General features: G+C 42.0%; 1 protein-coding gene across 1 annotated transcript in view; it reads right to left on the bottom strand.

The window, feature by feature from the left end:
* The window catches only part of WNK4 (WNK lysine deficient protein kinase 4), a gene marked incomplete at its 5' end in the record, with an annotated part of 45,227 nt that overhangs the window by 22,279 nt on the left and 4,643 nt on the right, over positions 1-18,305 (bottom strand). The window contains one exon of the mRNA XM_081342916.1: positions 9-181. Within this exon, the coding sequence (XP_081199042.1) occupies positions 9-181 (173 nt within the window). The remainder of the gene's footprint in view (positions 1-8; positions 182-18,305) is intronic.

Genomic DNA, 18,305 nt, shown 5'->3' with positions numbered 1-18,305 from the left:
GTACTCACGTTTTGAGGGTGCCCGAGGTCATGAGTTCTGTCACCAGTACAATGCAGACTTGTCCTTTGATGGAAGACTTCCATGAGTCATAGAAACGGACAATGTTAGGGTGTTGGAGTCCCTTCAGCATCTCTACCTCTTCACTGAAGCGCTGCCTTTCCATTTTGGACAATTTCCGTGTCTGACAAACATGAAGAAAAGAGAAAGAGGCTTGAGAGCCCAGTGCCATTTTTGAGGCAGATGAATTCACATAAATGTTTTTAGACTTTGAAATCAAATGTTCACATTTTAAAATGGTCACATTTCATTTCAAACTAGAATTTTAAGAGACATTTTTATTCACAATATTCACCTCCAAGAAATGAGTCCTTTGAAGGGAATAATTTTCCTCTGCCTTACTTTTCCAGATGATCTCATGAGCGGACTATTAGGCATCCATCAATGCCTATCTATCCCTTTTAGTTTTCCCAGATCAGTTATCTTTATCTCAGTGGAATAACTATTTTTTATTTTATTTTTTTATTGTTTTTATGAAAACATATACCGGTATTTAAACAAAAAAATACATATAAAAAACAAGACATAACATAAACAATACAATCAACAAAAATACAAAAAGAATACTTAACTTCCGTTATTCCTAATCTTTCTAATCATTTTAAAGTTACTTCCTCAAGTCCCCCTATCTGCGTTTCATCGTAAATCATCATTAGCAATTTCTATTTCATAATTTTAAATCATATTTAATATCTATCTATATTTAATTTCTTATCATTTAACAATCATTGTTTCATATTATCCTTAATACTAAACACTAAACTCTAAAACTACAACCTATAAACACTTCCAAGTCCATTTCAAACTAGTTGATATGACAATATTTCTTCAAATAGTCCTTGAATTTCTTCCAATCTTCTTCCACCGACTCTTCTCCCTGGTCACGGATTCTCCCAGTCAGCTCAGCAAGTTCCATATAGTCCATCATTTTCATCTGCTATTCTTTCAGTGGAATAACTATTGATCTGAGTATCAGGAACTTATTACATGAAACATAACCAAAACTGTTGCCAGCAGACTACTGTACATGATTAGCTGTGTGATATCCTCTATGGTCTTCACATATCTATCTAATCCTCCAGACTTCACAATTAGTTTTCATTTACTGAGCTTGTCCATCCTGGCCTTCTCCCTGTCACTTGGTGTCTTTCAGGATCTCAGACATTGGACATTGGAATATGTTCATATTCCTCACAAGCTTATACTTTTAATTGGCTTTGTCCCATTTTCTGCTTTTGCTGCTTGAGATATTTAACTCATATCTTCTTTACTGTTTATCCTAACATTTTTATATCTGGAACTGAGAAACCTACTCCTTATAGACCTCACCAGCAAGCTTGCCATATTGTTTTATTTATGGCTGTCTCTTAGCTAACTTCTCTTATGGTAACTGCTCCAGTCAGCTGTAGACTATACAAAAAGGGACTGAGATCCACTAGATACTGGCATGGAAAATTAAACAGAGTTAAATAATCCCCTTAGGAAAATTGAATTTTGAGGATATTTTTATTCATATTTTTTAATCAGAAGAGAGGTCAGTAAATAGTGATTAAGGAAAATATGTAAACAATTATACTTCTTTGGGAAAGCACATTCTGACTTATTATACAGCAGCATCAATATTATTTCCTAAACTTACTTGAAGTTTTTAACTAAGCACTGAATTCAACTGTGAAATAATACAGGTCTTGGGAAAATACAAAGAATATGTAGTACGGTATATTTGAATCAGGTAGTTAGAACAAGGACCCAAAGTCTTTCTAAATTTATCTCAGTTTTAACCCCATCATATCTACAAAAGAAAAGCCAGACAGAATCTTATTCAATTCATGGGCAATACTGAGCAGAAATTAGGAAGAGAATGGGAGGGAAAAGTGGAGAATTAGACCTGATCTATCTATGCAAAATTATGAGTTATAATTAGAACTGATAGAGGGCTGAATTTATGAATGTTCCTTTATATCAGGATTGTGCAACTTCTGTCAACTCAAGAGTCAGAGCAGGTATTCTGTGGCATGCTGAGAAATATACTACGAAAAAGGTGAGGCCAGAATCCAAAATGGAATACATTTAGGAGATTTGGGTACTTTGAAGAAGAGTTTAAAGGGTGGAACATATGCATAAGCTTTGTGCAATCAGCAGGGTACTTCTTTGGTAAGGTTTTTCTGTAACAGTCCAGGCAGTCTGCCTATGAGTAATATTTGATATTCATTTCAAAAGACCATGTTAGGTGGAAGAGAAAGCCAGCCAGCTGAAATCTAGTACTATCCAGTCTGAACCAGCATCAAATTACAAACTGGTGGTCCCTGAAGGAATACTTATTTCAAACATAAAACCAGAAACAAGTACAAAGTCCAGCAGAGCCAATAATCACTTGATGTTTTATTGCCTTTTCAGTCTTCACCACAGCATTGTATAGTAATTAATCCAGTCTCTCTTGTAGAAGAGAGCACTGGAGGAAGACTTTACAAATTTCCTTGCTCAAAGCTTGTCTACACAAATTTCCGTGGCCAACATGCTGAATGTATCTCTTTTTACAACTAGGAAGCAAAATGAAATAATCAGAAAGTCCTGGAAGATAACATAAAAAGCCAGGAATCCTGGACTCCTTTTGCCATTTTTAGAAAGAGAAAGAAGTCGAGCAAAGTTTATCAACCCTTCTTTTCCAGGTTCATTTTACAGCTGCAGAAAAGGAGCACTGTCATATGAAAATGTGGATTAGATATTTAGAAGATCACAGTCATCCTCACTCAAGCAACCTGTTCTTCTATGTGCAATAGCTAGATTGTCTTCGAAAAGGCTACAGGAGTGAGGGAATTAGAGGTAATGGCAGTAATCCAACTATTTGTTTTGCAAACCAGAATTGGATTCAATTGGCTAAGTGTCAAAACTGCTCCCACCACCAAGTTCTCTGTTCCATCCACTTAGTGCTAGAACAGTATTGGGTTGGAGAAGCTGACTGTGTTAAGAAATTTGTCTGTGTGCCTGTGTATATTTGCAAGAAGAAGAAAGAGAGAAAAACCAAAGTCTCAGGAAAAAAAACACACAACAGTCCATGCCTGCCCTCTTCCATATCTCAAGTAAGCATATTTGGAAGAGAAACAACAGGCAAGCAGATGAAATGTGTTAAAAAGCAGCAGTTTTGCCAGAGGGATGGTGTCTGTAATGGCCCTGTGCCCACCTGTTAGACCACACTTCCTCCCTGTGCTGGCAGGAACCGCCTCACCTCCCCATTGGCCAGAACTTCTGGTGGAGTTGGAGGTGGATCATATTTTTATACTTTGGGGTGTTTATGAAGTTTTGCTACAAATGCAGCTGTGTGCCATCAGACACTGTGAAAGCTTCATTGTATGCAGTTCAGAAGGGGCCAGAAGAAGAAATCCAGAGCTGGAACAACTTTATAAATAGGGAACATCTACTGAATAGCAAGGGCCGTACTTGTAATTTTCATGGAGGTGGAACTGTTACACAGGAGGTTCATTCCCTCATGAGAGGTCTTCTGAATTAGCTTCTGTGATAACACTTTTATGGCACTATGGCAAATGTGGGTCTGCATCCCTGCAGAATCTACATATTAACTGTATTCATATATCATACAAAGCCAGGATATATTTAACTATGTGTTTGTTAAATAAGCTACAACTAGCTTACACCTGGATTTACAAAGCTCAGTGGCTGGGTTCTTATACCAAGTCCAAATCACATTATGGCCTAATGCAACATGGCGGACCCCATCTACATCACAAGACTATGTTTCTAAATAAGCTCTAAAAAGCTAGTTTGGAAACAATTAGAAATGAAAAAAATTAGTTTGGATGATATTCTATTAAATTTTCTGAACAAATAGATACAAAACTAAAATACTTACAAAATTGAGTCCATTAAGAATGTCATTGCAAAATATGTGAAATACTGTAAAAACATTAAAATGGCATTTGAGAAAAGTTCTTAGGAAAAATTCCTATATTTGGAAAAGTCAGTATAAAAATACATTTCTTAAGCAGTACAGAAATGTATGCATATACTGCTTAAGAATTTGCTTATACACATATAGGGCAAAATCTTTATAGATTAATCTTTTACTAGAAGCATGTCTATCTAACTTGGAAAATTTACCTCCTGAAATTAGAGGCATAAGGAGTGAATTCTTTAAAAGAAAACAAATTAATACTGAATGCCTGTATAAATTTAATATCTATTATATGAGATTTTGATTTGTCCTAAACAAAGGAAACCAGTTTTCTGAAATGTTCAAATTCTTGGGATTTGTACTCCCTAAGCCAAGGCAGACCCATTTCAGCTGAGCTAGTCCTTTAGAAGGGAGGTTTATAAGCAATTCTATATTCCTAGAAATCCCTTCCCTTTAATTCATTTCTATTCTGAAGGAAGAAGGGATGTGTCAACATAAAATTGCCTAGCCATGGACATCACCTGGATTCTCTTAAACTGCCCAGTGATTCTGTAAATGTATGGCCCCACTTGTAGGAATTGACCAGGCTGAGTCCCTGCACATCCACAAAAGATCTAAGTCCAGACCATCTGGACTTAAAAGTAGAATTCCTTCTACTCTTATGTCCCGCTAATTTCCCTTGGCCATTAGTAGCTCAGATTCTTGTAGAGAGCTCAAGCTTACTATAAATCTTTATATTCATTTGAACTGTCTGGGTCACCTGATTTTATTGGTGCTTGACACCAGTCATACAGAGAGACTGGGTTGCTACTGAGCAAAATTAAAACTTACTAGATTGCCAGCTATCAAGATATCTTAGTGTATAATAAATTATAAAATCAAAATTCAAATCAAATAAGTTAAAAACCAATTACCAACTTCAGTTAAAATTAACCTCCATGGTTAATTTAATTTATTAAAAATAAAAATCTATGGTTAAAGATTTTATCCAAAGCAAAATTTCTTTGGATAGTGATATGGGTGGCATATAAATTTAATTAATGAATTGAAAGCATGTTTCAAAACCCTCTTAGAAGCCAACAAAATGCTGAGGTCTCTCGGTTCAAGGCAGTTGTAGAAAAGAGAGCTTCTGTCAGATGGCCCTTTAGCAACTATAAATCAGCTCCTCAGGTTACTTCAACGAGACTTAGGGCAAGGGAAAGGATCACATAGAAAAAAACACCTTTCCAAAATCAGATTAATGGGAGATACAATTTGCCACTTGATCAGTAGTTTAGGCAATATAATACATGAACTTTCATCAATCTGTTCTCATTAACAAGGCAAGATTCAATAAGATGAAATCATCTCTCAGGCCAGAGTGCATCCCCAGCTGGAGGGACTAGTCTCCTTTCTCATTGCTTGATAAACTATTAGTTTTTGTAGAAATACGAGTTGTTTAAACTGACCTACTCCAAATTACAAATTGTAGAATGATTTGACAAATGGGACTTACTGTAATTTCTTTGTTTCATTGTTGTGAGCAGCTCAGAGTCAATGAGAGTTAGGCGTTATACAAGTTTAATAAATTGGTCACACAGTCAGTTTAGACTGGATTTGGCATTTTTATTGATCTATCAAGTCTTGGAATAAGAAGATGTGGTTGATCGATGGTATTAAAGGTATCATCACAGAATATTAGCAGTTCCAAATAAAGGTACCTTTTGCAATTGAGTGAAGGCAATTTGTCAATGTCAATAGTGTATTATTATGATTATGATTATGAAAATGGTCTACAGTAGATCTCTATCCATAGCAGCAAATGCATGTTTAGAAGTTTTACTTCTTGCTTCTCCCTTCCTTGCAAGTTTTCCATCTACTTCTCGGCATAGGAAAACAGCTAGCCCAGAGATTCCTTCTCAGTGGCAGGACCACAGATCAGATCTTAAGACAAGAGGTAGGGCACAGGGTTCAAACAACAGCTGTCTGAAGAGCTGACACCCAGCCGATACTATTCCAGGCCTTTGCTGCAGCCTCAGGTAATTGATATGGACCAATCTCTTAATCTTGGACATGATCAAGAATGCTTGGCCCAGAAAGGGTACCTCCTTGTAATGATATCTTCAACATTTACACTTACATACTCTGCATATTGCAACATTACTCCCCAACCAGATTCTCTTAGAGCTAGATACAGTTTTTGCAATAAAGACAGTGAAGATTCAAATTAAATTAATGGGGATTTACTCATAGGTTACCTTCTAGTCTACACATTGTTTCAGTATTGAAACTACTCTGAATGCTAGGTTTTGCTCTAGTTGTAGAGAGCATACCTGAAATAACTAAAGAAAATTTCTGTGCATATATACTGAGCTTTCTTCCCATTCTGTAAAACACTGGTTTAGTGAGGGCAGTTTTTCCAGATGGGACTCCCCTTCTCTCATTTTAGAATCAGTCACTGCCCATTCATACTATCCATTTACACTATGTAGGAATCTCAGAGCTAAGAGAATGTTATTACTAAAATTGTGGAAGAATCCTAAGCACAGTAGCTGCAGTTAAAAAGAGATGTGGCCAGAACATTTGGCATCATGGATATTGGGAATAGGTGGCAAACAAATTATATTGCAATGAATGAATGAATGAACACACTGGCAGTTTACATACCGCACTGGTGATTGTACCTTCTTTTCCCACATCATTAAAGAAGTGAAGAGTAATTCCTGACATTTTCCCTTATTTTCTCTTATTTCTTGGAAATAGTGTTTTCCAAATATTTCATAGAAGTCCTGTTTTCCAGGCACCTACTTGACTGACTATATGCATATATGGATACTGGATACTTTGGAAAAGTGGGCAATTTGCAGTCCCTATGTTATTTTATATGCTTGTACCTTAAAAAATTAATACCAATAATATTAAACCAATAAATAAATACTATTATAGACATATGTCTATAATAAATAGGGACTGCAAATTGCCCATCCTACCAAAGTATCCAGTAACTGAAAAAGTCTGGCAACTTAAGAATACAGGAATAATTACTATTCTGCTTTAAAGTCATGACACCCAAAATAGCAATGTTTGCATTTTGAATGTATTTACTGAATCTTGAATCCTGATTCTGATCCCACAATATCAATCTCAAGTTTATTCTCCTTTCTCTTGGGACCACAAAAGCAGCCAACTCTTTCTTTAGTATTTGCAAGAAGATAGTCACTTCAATATTTACCTACTCCTGACATCCTCACCACTTTTCATCCCTATACTTCCCCCACCCCACAAAAGAGGGCAAGCATAAAATTGTTGCCTGAACCTCACTTCTGGAAACCAGAAATAGACCCAGACAGCCCATTTTGGATTTAGAGTCTGGGTACCAACCGCTTAGGTTTGTGGTTTGCTGACCACAGATATTTTAATAGGCAACATAATGAACAACTGCAAGGGAAAAAAATAGGACAGAACATAACTTTATTTAAAGAACAAGTGACAGAAAATCCTGAGTTTCTACAAAAGTCTTTTCCACAGTCCAAGAACTGCTTTAACTAAAAATGGGAAAGAGAGAAGGAGGAAAAGAGGGAGGGAGGGAAAGAGAGTGAGAGAATGAGAGAGAGTGAGAAGATATTGTAAATCTTGGTTAGGTTTTTTTTTGGTTGGCTTTCTGCATAGCATCTGCAAATTGAAGAACATCACTGGAGATTACTGAAGGCCTGTGATTCTTATTCAACTTCAGTGCAAGGTCGCGTGGTTGAACGGAGAGGCGGACACTTGAGCTGGGTATTGAGTCTTTATTGAGTCAGGAATGAAGCTGGGGCAAAGGGGTTAACTGGCGTCTCTTTATACCTGCCCAGGTGAATGGTGACCAATAGATTTAAACCTGGGCTTCCCGCCAGTGCAGGTGGCCAATGGATTTAAACCCTGGCTTCCCGCCAGAGCTGACCATACCCTGGGGCTGTCAACGACTCGCTCTATTCAGGCTTTCCCGCCAAAGCGGTTATAGCCTGGAGCTGTCCAGCCCCCTGCTGTGCTGACATTTCCGTGTATGCTTTAAAGGCATACACTACACCCCTTCCCCCATAGTGAGGAGTTACCCCGTCATTCTGTCTCCATAACTATATACACTTATTTACATCATACACAAAGATTTACATATACAAGATTTTACAATTGTAATTTCCTTGGTTGCTTTTCCACCCCCCTAAGAACGCACATAGTCTGCGAGGTAGCTTGGAGCCTTGTGTGGCCTGCTTGATCTTCTTGGGACTGGTTCCCCTGGTGGTGTGATGCCATGCTCTCTTCCCTGTTGTGCATGTGGTGGGTTGTGGTGTGTGTGTGTGTGTGTTGCGGTGCCCGGGTTTTGTGTTCTGCTGGGTTCTGGTGACTGCCTGGTTTCTCTGTCAGTTTCCTGCCTGGGGTGGGGTTGCCACTGCCCCCCTCTGGTAACCCTCCTGGGTGTCTGCGTCTGTGTTTGTGTTGGCTCTTCCTCCTCAGCCCCCAGTGTGTCCTCTATAACCCTTTTAGGAGCCCTTTTCCTCAGCTGATCCAGGTGCCTTTTCCAAAGGAGTCCCCCCTCCACCCTTACTCTGTAGGAAAAGGTTCCTGTTTGCTCTAATATCTCCCCTGGCACCCATGGGTGACCTGTGCTATAGTTCCTAGCCCAGATGGGGTCTCCTGTGTTGAAACTTATTTTGATGTTGGGGGTCCCGGCGTCTGCTGCTACCCTGTCTGGGTGAAGCCTGTCCAGTGTTGTTATGAGGCGTCTGCCCCATCTGAGTTCCGCTGGGCTTTTGCCTGTGGCGGTGCAGGGTGTTGCATGTTGGTGTAGGAGGAATGTGGCCAGTCTTTGCTTCCAATTCCCCTGTACTATGTGCTTGAGAGCATCCTTTGTTGTCCACACGAATCGTTCTGCCAATCCATTACTGGCAGGGTGGAAGGGAGCCGAGGTGGCATGCCTAATCCCCAAGGTCCTCAGGAACACCTGGAAATCCAAGGAGGTAAATTGTGTTCCATTATCTGACATGATTACATCAGGCAGACCATGTGTAGCAAACATCCCCCTCAATGCTTGAATGGTTCCTGCTGAGGTCATGTTGCCCACAGGCACCACCTCCAGCCATTTAGAATGGCTGTCTACTGCTACCAGAAATGTGTGACCTTGGAATGGGCCTGCATAGTCTATATGCACTCTGGACCATGGTGAGTGTGTTTCCTCCCACTTGTGGACTGGTGCGTGTGGTTGTTCTGGCTGTGTCCTCTGGCATGTATAACACCCCGCTACTAGTCCTTCTATCTCCTTGTCTAATCCTGGCCACCACAGGTAGCTCCTTGCCAGGGACTTCATTCTTACTATTCCTGGGTGGCCTTCGTGTAATGACTGGAAAACTCTCTGAGCCTCGTGGGGATGATGACTCTACTTCCCCACAATAGGCATCCCTTGTGTGTGGACAGTTCATGCCTTCTGGAGAAGTAAGCAATGAACTCTTGCCCTGGTGATTTGTCCTGCCACCCACTGCTCACCCATGATTGAACCCTGCTCAGAACCTTGTCCTTGGGGGTCTCTGTGGCTATGTCCCTTGCGTTGAGGGGGCATTCTGGCAGTTTCTGTATTGCCAGTATTTGGACGGCCAGTGCTGGGTCTGGCTCAGTGTCCCTTAGAGGAAGTCTGCTGAGGCCATCGGCGTGCCCCATCTCTTTGCCCGGCCTGTGTACCAATTTGCATGAGTAAGCGGACAGGAATATGGACCAGCGTAACATCCGGGGTGACAGGATCTGTGGTGTCTGCTTCTCTGTTGTAAATAACCCTAATAATGGCTTATGGTCTGTATAGATCAGGAATTCCCTACCATAAAGGTAGTCATGAAATTTCTTTACCCCAGCAACCATTGCCAGTGCCTCCTTGTCTATCTGGGCATAGTTCCGCTCGGCAGCTGACAGGGTCCTGGAGTAATAGGCGATGGGGGCCTGAGTTCCATCCTCCCTTAAATGGCTGAGAACTGCCCCAATCCCATAAGGGGATGCATCGCAAGCAAGGCAGATTGGCTGGTCCTCCCTGAAGTGGGTGACTGTGGCATTGCCTGCTAACAGGTTCTTCAATGTTTTGAATGCGTTAGCGTGTGTGTCAGTCCAGTCCCAGGATGCTTGCTTGTCAAGCAACCTGTGTAAGGGTTCTGCAATTGTGGCCTTGTGTGGCAGGAATGCGTGGTAAAAGTTGAGGAGGCCCAGGAATGCCTGCAACTCAGACTTGTTTTGGGGAGTAGGGGCTTCTTTGATGGCCCTGACTTTGGATGCAGATGGGTGGATGCCTTGAGCATCAATCCTGAACCCCAGGAACTCTGTCTCAGTTACCCCAATTTTGCACTTCTCCCTTTTGAGTTTCAACCCTGCACCCCTGCACCTCTCAAGTACTGCCTTCAATCGGGCTGCCAGTACGTCCTCGGAGCTGGCTGTGATCAGGACGTCATCGAAATAGGGGCAAACCCCTGGTATTCCCTTGAGGGTCCTTTCCATCACCTCCTGGAATATTCCAGGAGCCACGCTGACCCCGAACTGCAACCGGTCTACCCGGAACGCCCCTTTGTGTGTAATGACTGTTTGTGCTCTAGCAGACCCTGGGTCTACCGGCAGCTGCTGATAAGCTTGGGCGAGATCCAGTTTAGCGAACACCGACCCGCCTTGCAGGGACGCCAGAATGCTGTTTACCGCAGGAACCGGGTAAGAGTGAGCGCTCAGAGCCTGGTTGATCATCCCCTTATAGTCAGCGCAAATTCTAATTTCGCCGTTTGCCTTGAGCAGCGTTACGATGGGGGTCTCCCATTCCGCTCCATCGACTGGTGTTAGCACCCCCTGGTCTACCAGCTTATCCAATTCCCGCTCTATCTTGTGTTTTATCACGAACAGAACCCTCATGGCTTTCATTCTAATGGCTTGCACCTGGGGGTCTAACTTAAATGAAATTGGGGGACCCGTGTACCTTCCCAGCTGCCCGTCGAACACGTCCGCAAAATCCTTGCAGACAGCTTCAAGGGAAAGGCAGCTCCGCGTCTGGTGAATCCCCGTGATTCCGATGCCCAGCGCGTTGAACCACCCTAACCCCACGAGGCTGGTCCGCTGGCCTTCGACGACCAGCACACTCAATTTGCCCTCAAACCTTTTGTACTGGACCCTCACCAACGCCTCCCCCGGACCTTAATGGGTGAATTTTGAAAGTCAGAGAGGGTCAGTCTGGATGGCCTCAAGGGAACCCATTGGCCGCTCCGCTTGCAAATCTCCTTAAACGTTCTGGCGGAGATGATGGACATGGCTGACCCTGAGTCCAGTTCCATCGTGCAGGGGACCCCTTGCAGCTTCACCCTCAATTTTATTTTTGGGGTTAGCACTGCAGGGGCGCCTGTTAAATGAACATTCGGCCATCCCGCCGTGTGGCTGACCGTCTGCCCGGCAACCGCTCCCCGGTACCTGTAGCGAACTGGAACTCTGCCTCCACCTCGTGCAGGCTATCCCGCTGCCTGCTCCTGCAGACTGCCGCAATGTGCCCGGTTTTTCCGCATGCCCGACACTTGGCTGACTTGAAACGGCAGGTAGACTGGGGATGCTGTCCTCCGCAGCTGGCGCAACGGGTAGACCGGGAGCTGTTCATGCCGCAGCCAGAACACTGGGTAGACCGGGGTTGTCTGCAGCTGCTGTGCTGGGTAGACCGGGGCCGATTCGCGCTGTAGCCGTGGAGTTGGGTAGACCGGGGGCCGTTCGCTCCGCACCTGCACTCCTGGCATCTTGCGTCTGCCGCGGCTGGTCTTGGCTCCCTCACGTTGTCTCGGTTGGAGGTGACCGGTCGCTGTTGTCGGTTGATGGTGTCCACTTCCAATTCTGCCCCGTCCACGTCGCCGCAACCGCTCAACAGGTGGATGGACTTGCCTTCCCTCGCGTTGGACTCCTCAGCCGCGTCCCAGGCTAGGAATTCCTCTTGGACATCCCTCAGGGTCAGCTTCTGTTTTGCAAAAATTTTCTGGCGCAGCTTCCTGTCCCTCAACCCGCAGTCGATCTGATCCCGCAGCCGAATCTCTAAATTCTCGAAATTGCAGAGGCGAGCTGCCTGCCTCAGGGCGGCCATGTATTGCTTGGCAGACTCACCTGGCCGCTGGTCCCGCTTCTCGAAACGATATCGCCAGGCGATCTCGGATGTCTCGGGCTTGAAATGCTCAGTCAGTTTTTTTTAAAATTCCATTTATATCCCGCCCTTCTCCGAAGACTCAGGGCGGCTTACAAGCTTAGCAATAGCAGTAGTTTTGCCAGCAACTCATTGTAACCGACAGAGTGGATGTCGTCGGGTGCGCAGAGACCGATCGCCAACTGGTACGTTTCCGTGCCGCAGCTGCAGAGTAGCGCCGCCGCTCTCTGCCAGTCATCTTTCACCCCGTTTGCCCGTAGGTAGCACTCGAGCTGCCCCACGAACGCTTCCCACTCCTCTGGGCGGTTGCTATGAAAAAGGGGATACTGACCCAGTTGTGCCATTCCACCGTCTCGGTCATCCTGCGTCTTGATCCGGGGCTGCCGATTGGATTCTGTCCGCGGCTAGCGTTGTCCGGTGCAGGATCCCACCCTTGTCGCCAGTGCAAGGTCGCGTGGTTGAACGGAGAGGCGGACACTTGAGCTGGGTATTGAGTCTTTATTGAGTCAGGAATGAAGCTGGAGCAATGGGGTTACCTGGCGTCTCTTTATACCTGCCCAGGTGAATGGTGACCAATAGATTTAAACCTGGGCTTCCCGCCAGTGCAGGTGGCCAATGGATTTAAACCCTGGCTTCCCACCAGAGCTGACCATGCCCTGGGGCTGTCAACGACTCGCTCTATTCAGGCTTTCCCGCCAAAGTGGTTATAGCCTGGAGCTGTCCAGCCCCCTGCTGTGCTGACATTTCCGTGTATGCTTTAAAGGCATACACTACATGCAGCCTCCTGCAATTATGTCAATGAAATCGGGGCCAGCTTTAAGCTAAGATAATGAAATCTATCTATCTATCAATCAATCAATCAATCAATCAATCAATCATATACCAATTAAATAGAACCTTTTCCCAAAAGATCTCTGAGGAGCTTTACTTGAGTGCAAGTACTTTGTTCAGGGATTTAAATCTATTCTAGAGTAGCATTATAGAGCTAATTCTGTGTTCAAAAGAAGCCCAGAGATCACATTTGTACCAAAATCTTGCACAATACCAGACCAACAGGTTTAGTCCTCTGTCAAAACTTGCCCAGTAGGGGCAGTCAATTTTATGCCCTATAGTTTTCTTCTGGCTGAAGGACCACAGATAGCATTTAAATTCAGTTATGAGAAGGACACCATTGTTAGTTTTGAGTATATGTAGAGTATTTTTTTCTTAGCACCTAGTAAATCATCACCATCACAACCTTGATGTAAAAAAGAAAGTTCAAGGTTACCCTATGTCAGACGCAGCCAACAACCTAATTCCCACCCAAGAAAACTGTTTCTTACCACTGAAAAACATTCCCTTTATTTTGAGAGGTCAAATTGTAAATGTACTAAAAAGGATGGCAAGGAATACAACAGGATACAGATTCCCAGAAACAATTTTAATAACAATATCACTTGTTCATAGTTAATTTATATTCACCCCACGCTACAATCATCAAAGCCCTTGCCGTGGATATCTAATAGGGCTAGATCAGTAAGAACAGAATGTAGGAGAAATAATCAAGATCTACCCAGTTTCAGTGCATATTCTAATTGACTTCAAGGACATTTATCTCATTTGCAGATAAGAATTTAATCCAGCTGTGACTGTAACTCTATATGGCAAGAAAGTGAGATAGACCTAGACACAATGAGTTCCAAGGTGTGAAACAAAGCTCATACTATGCTAATCCTAAATAAAGTGATATATCCCTGCCTGAGTTTTAAAAAATCCAAATTGGACATACAGATGGCAAAGAACAATGTTATTCACTTTTCTGGATGTAACAAGAATTGAGAATTCATGGTCTAAGTACATTTTTAACTTGAAAAAAGGAAGAACAGCCAAAGGCAGAGAGTTAAGCAGAAACAATAAGTGGATTCCAGAATTTCTAATGTTTAAGGTATCTTCCTCTTTGGACATCAATCACATCATCACAAATTCCTTTATTTGCTTACTGTCTAATCTATTAACATCACCACCTAGATTTTTGCTAGCTACTGAGGAAAAATAATGCCCAAAGAACTGTACATTTTCCCAAAAGGTGATAATCCTGAATTTAAGACAAACTACAATAAAAAGGCAGAGCAGACACAGAGAGAAAAATCATTGGCTTCCATTACCAGATTCTCAAATAATCTATGACAACTTCTCCATTTCAAAGATTATTTCCCCCCCCCCCCAAAAAAAAAATCCATTGTTCCTTTTAGGTAATAACAATTAACTGACACAAGTGTACATTCAATTTAGCAAGATTCAGAACTGGGGAGGGGGGATATTTCATTTTCTTTCTGAGCAATATGTTGATGAATTAAAATGATAATTCTTCAATTAATAAATATCAGATAGATTGGAATTGCTTAACTAATTTATAGCAAATTTAATTCTGTTCTTTAAGGACTCAAGTACATGGCTGTTAATGTACTACAATAAATGAGTTAGACTTCATGTTACAAATTTGTATATGAACTAATTCAGTTTGCATGAAACAGATTCATATCTCATAATGACCCTTGTAACCTCTCTTAATGTTAATGATATTGTATAACTTGCTCTTAATTGTATCACTTAAAAATGATATGATACAATCATTTTCTATACATTTTTACTAAACTGTGATCTAGATTTAAAAAAGGCCCACTGCACCACATACAGTTATTTTTATTTATCAGATTTGTATGCTGCCAATTTCATTATGACATAGCAGGTTACAATAACTAAAATTACAGTATATATAAATATTTGCTTGTTTTATTTATATATCATGACTCTGGGTAGCTAATAACACAGCACACAACATAGTAAATACCAATTAACATCCAAACAAAATGTAAATATTACAACGTCCAAGAAGAAGGAGGAGAGAAGAAATAGGAACATTACAAAAACAATGACAATACCGTAAGCTAGTTTACAATACTAGTTTTTTGTGCCTTTGAGCCAGTATTGACTCCTAGCGACCGTCTGGACTAGGCTCTCCTGTTTTGTTGGTAAGATTTTCAGAAGTGATGCCATTGTCTGCCCATTCCAAGAGGTGCGCACGCACCTCTCCGAACGACCGTAGGTGCGCGCGCACTTCCCCAAACCTTTGGGGAGGTGTGCGCGCACCTACGGTCGTTCGGAGAGGTGCGAGCGTACCTCCACGCGAACGGGCAGCGGCGCCGCTCTTTGAGAAAGCTGTTGCGGCACGTTTGCAGGCTGCCGAAAGCGGCAGCTTTGCAGACGGGCCGTCGCCGTCACGCAACCGGGAACCGGTTCCATCACACATTAAAAAAATGTCAACCGCGCGCGTCCATGCATGCGCAACAAAAAACCGTTTTGCGCATGCGCAAAACATTTTTTGCACATGCACGTGCATGGACGCACGCACGCGGCTCCCACTTTTTTTTATGTGTGATGGAACCGGTTCCCAGTGGCTCTTTTCCTTTTTCAGGTTGCCGACCCCTGACCTAGCTAGTTTTGTGCCTAAGGCAGGATTAGAACTCAGAGTCTCCTGGTTTCAAGCCTGGTGCCTCACACGCTACATTTAACTTACTCTCCATAATAAACTGATATATTAGAATGCAAAATTCTTAGACCAATGCATTCCCCATCATTTACTAACATAACAGTAAATGAAATTCAAATCTAAAACTTCCTCCAGAATAATTCAGTCTTAACTATTTTCTGGAAGGCTATGAATATGGTAGGTAATCTGTAAACCATTCAGAATCATTGGGCAGTGAGATGGGCCTAGGTTTGACCAGAAACAAGCAAGCAAACAATTCACAGGAATGTTTTTTCATGCTGTTGGTACTACAACTGAAAAGTACAATTTCCTTGCCTTGATGCCCTTGATTTCCTTAAAAGTGAGATTACCAGGAGCTAGATGAATTGGTTTTGTTCGGAGAAAATAGTCTATAAGGTACTTTGCTACCAAGTTTTATATGCTTTATAAATCAAAATCAGCATTTAGAACCACACATATAAATTTATTGGCAACCAAAGACCATTGGTATAATATGGTCTTGGTAGTTAATAAATAGCTGTCAGCAATTCAGACTGCTGCATTCTATACCAAAGGTAACTTCTGGTTGATTTTCAAATGCAGTCTTATATAACAACAGATTGTAATAAATAATAACCAATCTTAGTCATGTTGAACCAGAAGGACTTGATTTAAAAAGATACTAAAAAGAATTTAGAAAACAAGATTATAGAGCAAGGTAACATTGGGTTAAATCTTGTCTTTATAAAAAAGACAGGGACAATAATAATAGGAGGTGTGTATGGTATGGTTGAGCTGCCATGTTACATGGGGAAAAATATCGAAGTGAATCTTCAAATAATCTATGTTTTAATAAGCATGTAGCTGCCTTAGGATTCAAGAAACTTTTAACGTTTCCATGGAAACGACAACCAAAAATTGCCTCAACAATAGCTGCAAGCACATTTGCTATAACATGTCTAAAATCCATCATTCCTCTAATAAATTGGACATTCCTGGTCGATGTGATATGAGATTTGATAAAATTTGCACAAAGGCTGAATTATCTAAAAGAGTTGTACTGAAATAATGCAAAGGTCTGATTTTAGGGGGAGCTATGATCAACCAATCATGCATAAAAGGAAACATATAATTCCAAAAACAAAAGCAATTGTTGCCATGTACTTGAATAAAAGAATACATGTGTGTGTTTGCGTGTTTGCATGACACTTCTCTTATGGAGTTGTGGAAATAAGCATTCTTTGTTCATGTACTCAAACCAATCTTCTTTGTAGATTTAGGAGATTATGGACAAAAATTCCACTTAGGACTCTTACGAGAAATTACAACATAAGCAAAACTAAGATGTAGAAGATTTTGAATAACAGCAAACTTCATTCAGCAGCAGCAGTAAAGTACTAAAAGAAGAAATGTCTGAGACTGGAACTAGATTTATCTCCTCCTTCTGCAAAATATACATTTCTTTCTTCAGAGCAGGTAAAGTGGGAATAACTGAAAATGCCTTTCAAGGGGAGATGATCATGGTCTATATATGATAGTTATATTTGCAATCATTAGAACTCATTGGTCCATGATGACCCTTGCCTACTTCTAAGGAAAGTGGGCAAATATTTCTTTAACATGGATTAGGATCAAATATGGATCCCTACTGAGATCAAAGAAATGCAAATTAGTATTCAGTACAGAATCCAGTCTCCTTAGTTAAATCCAATGATCTAAGCCAGGGCTCTTCAACCAGTGGTACGGGTACCACCTGGGGTTCATTGGCACCTGGCAGGTAGTACGCAACCATCCTAGAAAAGTGGTAGCAGAGGAGGGGAATGAGCTGAACTGGTGGCAGCACCGCAGAAGCCTGAGCGAGAGATGGCTGGAGCTGCAGGGCTGTCAGGGCTCAGCGAAAGCACCAGGATCAGCGCCAGGCTCCAGCTGGAGCTCAGCACTGATCCTGACGCTTCAGAGCCCAGAAGAAGCACCAATCAGCTGGAATGTTGCAGCATCTCCAGGGTGTTGTGATTTGCATTCAGATGCTTGGCAACTGATTCATATTTATGATGGTCACAGTGTCCCAGGATCATGTGAAGTGACCAAAATCTGTTGCAACTACTCAGCAGACGGCGGGGGGGGGGGAAATACCCCCCCCACTGCCAATCCTCAACAGAAATGCTCACAATGAAAACCTCGGACAGTAGGAAGAGCGCCGCCGGGCGGGCAGGCAGGTGTCTTGCTTAGCTGTGGCTTGGGGGGCACTTTTTTCAGTGCCACTGTAACTTTGAACAGTCACTAAGTGAACTGTTGTAAGTCGAGGACTACCTGTACTTCATCACTTCCCCCCCCCCCCTTTTTTTTGGTCATCAAGTTTTTGACATCTTGCTAGGCGACTGATGGTACTCGGATGTTGCCATATCCTGAAAAGGTTGAAAAGCCCTGATCTAAGCTAAGCAATAAATGCCTTCTAAGTATAATAGGTTTAGTTTAACCTTTTAAGAATAATAGGTTACTAAGACTAGTGACACAATACCATATGACTAGTCATGTTAATGTTTTGTATGTTTCATTCTGATATATCCTCTTCTTGTCCTCAGGCAAATAATTTATGAACCCTAAGATCTTCATCCAAAAAAGAATTAATATCTCACCATGCCAGCTATGCATTAGGAAAGATTCACTCATTTAAACTTTGGCCCATT

This window comes from Vipera berus (assembly GCF_964194415.1).
Source record: "Vipera berus genome assembly, chromosome: Z".
NCBI classification, from domain to species: Eukaryota; Metazoa; Chordata; class Lepidosauria; order Squamata; family Viperidae; genus Vipera; species Vipera berus.
The sequence above is the reverse complement of the archived record's forward strand: the minus strand, read 5'-3'. Positions and strand labels throughout refer to the sequence as shown.